This window comes from Eleutherodactylus coqui, chromosome 2 (genome assembly GCF_035609145.1).
Source record: "Eleutherodactylus coqui strain aEleCoq1 chromosome 2, aEleCoq1.hap1, whole genome shotgun sequence".
NCBI classification, from domain to species: Eukaryota; Metazoa; Chordata; class Amphibia; order Anura; family Eleutherodactylidae; genus Eleutherodactylus; species Eleutherodactylus coqui.
In genome coordinates this window covers 335,997,479-336,006,960 of record NC_089838.1, presented here as the reverse complement: position 1 = coordinate 336,006,960, position 9,482 = coordinate 335,997,479, and the positions used below count along the sequence as shown (strand labels likewise).

Here is a 9,482-nt window from a genome sequence, read left to right as displayed (position 1 = left end):
CGCGCAGCAGTCGGCTGCGACACACCGGGATCAGGAGCTTGGCCTGTGCCCACACCCTGACTTGGCCCTCCGCGTCCTCGGCCGCGTCCACGTCCTCTAGGCCTACCACTACCCCTCAGCATGCTGTATTACCAGTGATTTGATTTCACAGGCAGGAAATAAATTGGCGCAAGACTGCAGGCCAAATATAATTTTTGCCCTTTTTGGAAAACGAAAGGCCCCACTGCCTCTAGTGAATGAATTATCTAAGTTTAATAACTGTGCTGTGTCCCTGCTTATGTGTCACAGAACGTGAGGGTAGCAGAGTTATTATAACTCTGGCAGAGCAGGTATTTTTTTTCCCAATTAAGGAAAGCAAATGGCGAAGCCAGCAGTAAAGCGTAGCTGGGTGCGTATGATTTAGCACTGTTCTTCACGCAGCTCACACGTCTCCACCGCCCGTAAGGACGGACAGAGGCTGGACAAATAGATTTGTTTTCAGTTTTTTCCCACCAAAAGGCAGCACTGCGTATATTCTATGAACATGAGAAGTTTAATAACTGTGCTGTGTCCCTGCTTATGTGTCACAGAACGTGAGGGTAGCAGAGTTATTATAACTCTGGCAGAGCAGGTATTTTTTTTCCCAATTAAGGAAAGCAAATGGCGAAGCCAGCAGTAAAGCGTAGCTGGGTGCGTATGATTTAGCACTGTTCTTCACGCAGCTCACACGTCTCCACCGCCCGTAAGGACGGACAGAGGCTGGACAAATAGATTTGTTTTCAGTTTTTTCCCACCAAAAGGCAGCACTGCGTATATTCTATGAACATGAGAAGTTTAATAACTGTGCTGTGTCCCTGCTTATGTGTCACAGAACGTGAGGGTAGCAGAGTTATTATAACTCTGGCAGAGCAGGTATTTTTTTTCCCAATTAAGGAAAGCAAATGGCGAAGCCAGCAGTAAAGCGTAGCTGGGTGCGTATGATTTAGCACTGTTCTTCACGCAGCTCACACGTCTCCACCGCCCGTAAGGACGGACAGAGGCTGGACAAATAGATTTGTTTTCAGTTTTTTCCCACCAAAAGGCAGCACTGCGTATATTCTATGAACATGAGAAGTTTAATAACTGTGCTGTGTCCCTGCTTATGTGTCACAGAACGTGAGGGTAGCAGAGTTATTATAACTCTGGCAGAGCAGGTATTTTTTTTCCCAATTAAGGAAAGCAAATGGCGAAGCCAGCAGTAAAGCGTAGCTGGGTGCGTATGATTTAGCACTGTTCTTCACGCAGCTCACACATCTCCACCGCCCGTAAGGACGGACAGAGGCTGGACAAATAGATTTGTTTTCAGTTTTTTCCCACCAAAAGGCAGCACTGCGTATATTCTATGAACATGAGAAGTTTAATAACTGTGCTGTGTCCCTGCTTATGTGTCACAGAACGTGAGGGTAGCAGAGTTATTATAACTCTGGCAGAGCAGGTATTTTTTTTCCCAATTAAGGAAAGCAAATGGCGAAGCCAGCAGTAAAGCGTAGCTGGGTGCGTATGATTTAGCACTGTTCTTCACGCAGCTCACACGTCTCCACCGCCCGTAAGGACGGACAGAGGCTGGACAAATAGATTTGTTTTCAGTTTTTTCCCACCAAAAGGCAGCACTGCGTATATTCTATGAACATGAGAAGTTTAATAACTGTGCTGTGTCCCTGCTTATGTGTCACAGAACGTGAGGGTAGCAGAGTTATTATAACTCTGGCAGAGCAGGTATTTTTTTTCCCAATTAAGGAAAGCAAATGGCGAAGCCAGCAGTAAAGCGTAGCTGGCTGCGTATGATTTAGCAATGTTTTTCACGCAGCTCACACGTGTCCACAGCCCGTAAGGACGGACAGAGGCTGGACAAATAGATTTGTTTTCAGTTTTTTCCCACCAAAAGGCAGCACTGCGTATATTCTATGAATAATAACTGTGTTGTGGCCCTGCCTATACAATTCTTTCCCTGCAGTATCAATGGAGGGTGGAATGCTCTGCAGAGGCGATTTTGAGAAGCCCAAAAAAAATGCAGCACAGCTAACAGCAGCCTGGACAGTACTGCACACTGATAAATATGGCCCTAGAAAGGACCGTTGAGGTTCTTGAAGGCTACACTCACTCCTAACACTCTCCCTGCCTATGCAGCACTTCTGTCCCTAATGCCAGGTGCAACGGTCTGCAGAGGCGATTTTGAGAAAAAAAAAAATCCCACTGCTAACAGCAGCCAACACACAGCTATCAGTGGCCCTAATAAGGACCTTTGGGGGGTCTTGAAGCCTACACTAACTACCAATTCTTTCCCTACAGCAGCTCCGGTATAAACAGCACTGTCCCTCATCTAACTCACACCGCATCTGAGGCGAGCCGCGGGAGGGGCCGACTTTTATATTAGGCGAACACCTGATCTCGCCAGCCACTCACAGCAGGGGGGTGGTATAGGGCTTAAACGTTGCAGGGGGAAGTTGTAATGCCTTCCCTGTCTTTCAATTGGCCAGAAAAGCGCGCTAACGTCTCAGGGAAGGAAGTGAAAGTAACCAGAACACCGCATGGTGTTCGTTACGAATAACGAACATCCCGAACACCCTAATATTCGCACGAATATCAAGCTCGGACGAACGCGTTCGCTCATCTCTAATCATAACTATATTTAAGCAAATCATAATCATCCCCACCCACCAAGAAAAAAACCCTTTTCGACCTTCTCACCTCTCTCTCACTCTACATCTCTTCAGTCTTTCAATGATATTTCAATACAACCAACAGTGGATGTGAACTATCCATTATGTATATCCGACCATTTTCCCAAATTTTCCTCAAACTTAGTCAAACAACCTTCTTTTTATATATCCCCCTTTCCAAAGATATAGCTTCTCTTATTTTTGCAACAATTTTACCTACTGTCGGGGGAACGGTGGGGGGAGGCAGCTGCAACGGGCAGTAATCAGCTTCCACTCCTGATACAGTGAAGGGAATGCCCATCAAGCCATTAAAAATATATACAAGTTCTGGAATTAAGACCAATGTTGACAAGAAATATTTTCTTAATTTTCTCTAGCACCCCATTTCAAAACGTTTGCAATTTTATACAATCCTAGATAATTTACATTAACTCTACACCATCTATTTAATATTTTGGAAAGTCTGGGTTTAATCTAATGCTCAGGTTAAACAGCTTTAATGGAGTACGATCACCTCTATGCACTAAATACAACTGTGATACGCGTTGGATTTCAGGTAGATATCATTGGAATCAGACGCAACACTGTGACCCATTTATCTACACTAATATGGCCTAATTCTTTCCCCCAATTTTCTTTTATCTTTATTAGAAATTGTTGTAAACAATAAAGAATGCACTGTCTATATAAATAATATATTACATCCTTTGTAGCTCCAGAAGAGCCAAGAAAATTCAACAAAGAGTATTGAAGCAGAAGTACAGATGCTGACTGGGCCTGGGCAGCAAACGTGTGTTGTAACTGGAAAAAAACAACAACTATGGGGAACATCATAAAATTGTACATTGTACAAAACAATAAAAAGGCCCACAAAATGTACCTATTTCAAATAGATTACCCCTCTCTTCTCCCATAGTAAAAATCCCTCCAAATAAAAAAGAAAACTGGTAATTTAAAGGAGATGTCTCGAGGAAGCAGTGTTTTTTTTTTTTTTGCCCAGTCCCCCTAATTAAACATACATTACTAAGCCCCCCTGTAAATTACTTTCCTAGCTGGTTTCTACTTACCGTTCCAGCGTTTCAGCAACTTATAAAAGTTTCCCCAAGATGGCCGCCGGCTCTTTCCCCGTCGCTCGCTGCAGCCCGACGTGCGCGCTCCCGAGACGCTGCCAGCTGTGTCTCCATGGCAACCGGACGCCAAGCAGCCGCCGACCGGACGCCCCGCAGCCGCCGACCAGTCACCCACCGCCAGGCAGAAGGTAACCGGCGCAGCCCCCCCCCCCCATCACAGCGGCAGCCCCCCCGGCGCAGCGACAGCCCCCCCCCATCACAGCGGCAGCCCCCCCGGCGCAGCGACAGCCCCCCCCATCACAGCGGCAGCCCCCCCGGCGCAGCGACAGCCCCCCCATCACAGCGGCAGCCCCCCCGGCCTAGCGCTAGTTCCCCCATCACAGCGGCAGCCCCCCATCACAGCGGCAGCCCCCCCCCGGCCTAGCGCTAGTTCCCCCATCACAGCGGCAGCCCCCCCGGCGCAGCGACAGCCCCCCCCCATCACAGCGGCAGCCCCCCCGGCCTAGCGCTAGTTCCCCCATCACATCGGCAGCCCCCCCGGCGCAGCGACAGCCCCCCCGGCCTAGCGCTAGTTCCCCCATCACAGCGACAGCCCCCCCGTCGCAGCGACAGCCCCCCCCCCCCCCCCGGCGCAGCGACAGCCCCCCCCCCCCCCCGGCGCAGCGACAGCCCCCCCCCCCGGCCCAGCGCTAGTTAGCCCGGCGCAGCGGCAGCCCCCCCCCCCGACCCATCACTTACCTGGGACGCTTCTCGGGGCGGCTGGGCTGGGCTTCTCCGCTGGGCAGCTCCAGTTTCTGCATCTTCCTCTAACAGAGGAAGGTACAGAATGGCCGCTCCAGCGCGCTCCCGAGCAGTGACAGCTCGTCTGCGCATGCGCAGAAGAGCTGTAGCGGGGAGCACACTGAAGCGGCTCGTGCTGAATGGAGAAGACCGGACTGCGCAAGCGCGTCTAAAAAAGCAAGCTGCCGGCGAATTTAGACGGAACCATGGAGACGAGGACGCTAGCAACGGAGCAGGTAAGTGAATAACTTCTGTATGGCTCATATTTAATGCACAATGTATATTATAAAGTGCATTAATATGGCCATACAGAAGTGTATACCCCCACTTTGTTTCGCGAGACCACCCCTTTAAGGTTCATAGAGAGGAGTGTGTATATAGTAAGTACATCTATTTGCAAAATCTGCTTACATTAATTCCATAGTTGTATTATTAAAAACATAGTTGTATGTAATCTGTTTTTCCTCCTTTCATCCCTCTCTTACATACTATTATAGGGGAACTACAACCTTTAATTTTAGAAACTAATTTACCATTCTGCCCCACCCCATTTCTTTCTCACCAATTCTTCAATTGTTGCAGTTGATATGCCAAAAAATATATCCAAGCATTTGGAATTTCTAACCCTCCAGACTGTTTATCTCTTTGATGGGTCGTCAATTCAATTTTAGCAGATTTCTTATTCCATAATAAACTCCTAATTACTTCAAGATTCTTCAGTTTGGATTCCATCACAATATTTTTTAGACTTCATGTAATATGTAAGAGTTTATTATACATCAAATCTAATGGAAATACATTAAAGACCCTTTAAAGCAGTTGTTAAGGACAAGTCATCTATAGTTCAAAAATGGACAACTCCTTTAATAATAATTTTTTCTCTAATTATAAATGAGAGAAAATGGCTAAATTGATAAATGGCTGAGTTCCTTCTAAATCTCTTACTAGCCTGGAAAACCCCTACTAGCATATACTTCATTTAGAGTACCCCATCTAGTTCTTTCTAAGTACAAAATATAATGAATATTCACAACTCACATTACATAACTGAATATTAGGTATCATTACTCTTCCTAGTTCTAAGCCTTACCACCAAGATCCTTGGCTTTTTGGTAGTGAAATGTTTGAGAAGACAAGGCAAGTTATACAGAAGCTTCTGGACGCTAAATATTTTTATTAAATCTATTTTTCCCAAAAAATTACATTAGAAGATCTTTCCATTTATCCACTTCTATATTTTGTTTGACGTAGGCTGGAAGTTATTCTTATACTGTAACTATATGCTCTATCAAATATAAGAAGTGTACGTGTTGTGAACCCATCTCCCCACCTCATCTCAGACCTGCACTATGCTCTGGTTAAATATATTTTATTTTGCATCTCAACATGTTGCAAAATATTCTTCAATCCCCATAAATAACAACCAGTTCTTTGCAAACATGGCTATCTTTATTTCTTTATTTTCTATTTTTCAACTATCTGTCTGGATACTATTTGATACACAAAATTATGATGATAACATAGGGCTTCCTTGTCTTATGCCTCTATACAGTCTAAATCATTAAAATAGTGAGTCCAGTGTGCAGACCACTTCTATACTTGGTTTTGAAAAAAATAATTTACTTTTTCCATGTCCTCTTGAATACTTTGCTGAGACAGCACCAGGCCAAAATGTTAGTTATTTGACAATCATCATAAGCAGCCTGACTTCAACATGAATTCTGAAGTGTCCAAAATAGTTGAGACATCTTTTGGTATTACTGGATAAGTTATATGCATTGTATACAAAAATATCTGATAGCTGCCTTTTTGTAATCATGCTGTCATATCAAATTCTAGGTTTCTTTCCTGTTCAACCCCACAGGGAACATAATTTGCTACCAGGTCGTCTTTTGAAGATGATATAGAAATGATAGATCAGCCTTGCACTTAATGGTACAACTTAGCAAAATATCTCAAAGTAGTAGATGTTGAATGGATTGTCCAGGAAGGTGGGTTATCTTACCTGTGGTGTCAGAATCCCCACTTCCATCTTGCTTCTGACACTGTGTATCGATCGATCAAGTAATATGGACTCTGTGGGCCCAACTGGCTGTTCCACTCCTCGTAATAATTAATCCAGCTCCCTTCTCTGTCTTTCAATCAGTCACGAACAGGGCTGGCTTAGTTTTCAAGATTAGCAGAAAAGGCAGCGTCTTGTAATGATGTGATGGGCAAATAGAGAGTCCATACCATCTGACCAGCACCACAACTTGGCCAGAAGTTGAGGTTCTGACATCGCAGGTCCAGGCAAAAATTCCACCTCCCTGGACAATCCCTGTAATAGAGGTTCAGTCATGGAAACTAAATGTAGAAAATGTATGTCTTGTGTTATCTATAGGGCTCTGCTTAGGAGGTAACTGCTTATATTTATTAGCATACAAAGTAGAATCATTTCTTTCTAAGTTTAAGTTTATGAAGAGCTTCTTTAATGTCTTTGTTCCTCAGAGTGTATATAATAGGATTAAGCAGAGGAGTCAGCACAGTATACATCAGAGACAAGACCTTGCTTAGGATTGCTGAATGTCCTTTTCTTGGGAACATGTAAACAATCATTAATGTCCCATAAAATAAGGAAACCACAATGAGGTGGGAGCTACAGGTGGAGAAGGCTTTATGTCTTCCGGTAATGGATGGAATCTTAAGAATGGCTATTGCAATGTACACGTAAGACATCACAATTGGTATTAAAGGTACCATAACCACAATTGATCCCATTATAACATGCAATTTTTGGATTGTGGATGTATCAGAGCAAGAGAGTTGCAGTATAGGTTCATAGTCACAGTAAAAATGATCAATAATGTGTGGTCCACAGAAATAAAAACTGTAGATACAAATTGAATTAATCAGAGTTACAATAAAGCCCACCGACCAAATCATAATCACTGATGAGATACAAAACATATGATTCATGATGGAGTGATAACGAAGAGGGTTACAGATGGCCAGATAACGGTCATAACACATCACTGAGAGTAGAAGACATTCAGAGGACTCTGAGGTCACAAAGACAGAAAACTGAATGATGCAGCCAAGGAGGGTCACAGTACATCTTCCATACAGCACAGTGTGAAGAAGGGTGGGGACAGTGTCCGTAGTCACCAAGATGTCACAAACTGAAAGCTGGGTAATGAAGAAGTACATGGGGGACTGAAGAGCTTTACTCATTAAATATAAGACCATGATAAGAAGGTTTCCTAAAATGGTCCCACAGTATATAATAATCAGTAGACAAAAGAACAGAAATGTAAAGTTTTGAAGATTTGGAAATCCAAGAAGAATGATCGAGGTGATGTTATTTCGCATTACCATCTGGAGAGAAGATATAGATAAGATTCATCATAATAAAGTGTAAGGCATCGTCACCAGTGTAAAACCCATTATATGAGATTGAAATGCACTTTATTTCACCAGTGGAAAGTTCATTTAAATGCACATAGCTGCTGGAGATATATGTATATATATATATATATATATATATATATATATATATATATATATATATATATATATATCATCAATGTCAGATTGGTGGTGGGGTCCGACTCCAGGCACATGCTTGGCCAAGATGAGTTCTTGTGAGTGCTACGACCTCTTCACTATGTACCAGGCATAGCACCTTTCATCTTTTAGTGGTAGAGATGGTTAGAAAAGAGGCTGCAGCACTAACCCCATCAAACAATTGATTGTCGAGGGTGCCAAGAGTCAGAGCCAACCAATCTGATATTGATGACTTATCCTTGAAATAAGTTATCAATACTTTAGTCCTAGAAACCATATTTAAGAATATGCAATGCTACAATATATCGGGCATATAAAATGGTCACAAAAGCTATACTCCATATGGAATATTTGACTTTGCTAATAATTTATAGAGATACATGTGCTCTTCCTACATATTCTTTTGGGTTGACATATCCTGAGATGAATTTTGTGAGATGGCCAACTTTGAAAAAAACACATTATTTTAATATACTCTTTTGAAGATACTGGAGTTTTTCAAAATAATGGAAATACATAGATGACACATGACATTTTTTTTATAATGTGTAAGATTGCGTTTCCAAGTACTCAGATATCCCCAGGACTTACAGTAGAGTCGAATAGTATAACAACTGCATTGTTGCAAGGATAAGATATGAGGCATGTATCAAGAGAGTGGAAAACAATACAGAAGTCGGGATGACCAGAGATGTCAGGAGCAGAAAGGGATAGTAACTGGAAAAGGAATATGAAAATGATGATAATGAAGATGAGGAAATTGAAAGCAGCAGATAGTATGGAACAGTAATTGCAACCAAAGAATATCTCTCAGCCAAACATCTCCCTGACCCTAACACCAGACACCACTGTACCTCAGTAGCCTTCAGGTTTCCCTACTGGTGACATTAACTAAAACACTATTCCTGAAAACAGCACGGCACAAGGACCCAGATAAAAGTAAAACAAGCAAGCTGAATAATGAACTAAGGCAGATACAAGCAAGAAATTGGGCGAAAAAGCATGCATGTAAACAAAAACTGGAGAAGCCATAACAATAGGAACAAGACCACACTAACAATGACAAAACTTATCAGGAAAGACTTAAGGAACTGAAGGCCCATTTACACAAGATGAATGTCGGGCAGACAATGCCCGACACTTGTCCCTGTGTGTACGCGCTTCCGTACTGTTACACAGGAGCTGGCCAGCAGGGGGCGGAGAGGCTGGAGGCGATTTCACTCCTTGCTCTCCCCGACCCTCTCCAATCACTGAACACAGCAGCCGTTCAGTAGTGAATGACTGCTATTTACACTGAACGATCATCGTTCAGGATTTTATGCAGCTTAAAATCCTGAATGATGATCATTCAGTATAAACAGCAGCCGTTGAGTATTGAACAGCCACTGTATTTAGTGAAGGGAGAGGAGCA

The 9,482-nt window shown here is 43.3% G+C and overlaps 1 protein-coding gene across 1 annotated transcript; it reads right to left on the bottom strand.

The window, feature by feature from the left end:
- Positions 1-6,958: 6,958 nt before the first annotated feature.
- LOC136610406 (olfactory receptor 10C1-like) lies at positions 6,959-7,882 on the bottom strand. Its single transcript, XM_066589637.1, has one exon. It carries the CDS (start codon positions 7,880-7,882, stop codon positions 6,959-6,961), a length of 924 nt encoding a protein of 307 aa, XP_066445734.1.
- Between the last annotated feature and the right edge of the window lie 1,600 nt (positions 7,883-9,482).

What these genes read in the sequence shown, in the direction of transcription:
- LOC136610406 (XM_066589637.1), bottom strand. Translation starts at nt 7,882, where the DNA reads ATGGTAATGCGAAATAACATCACCTCGATCATTCTTCTTGGATTTCCA.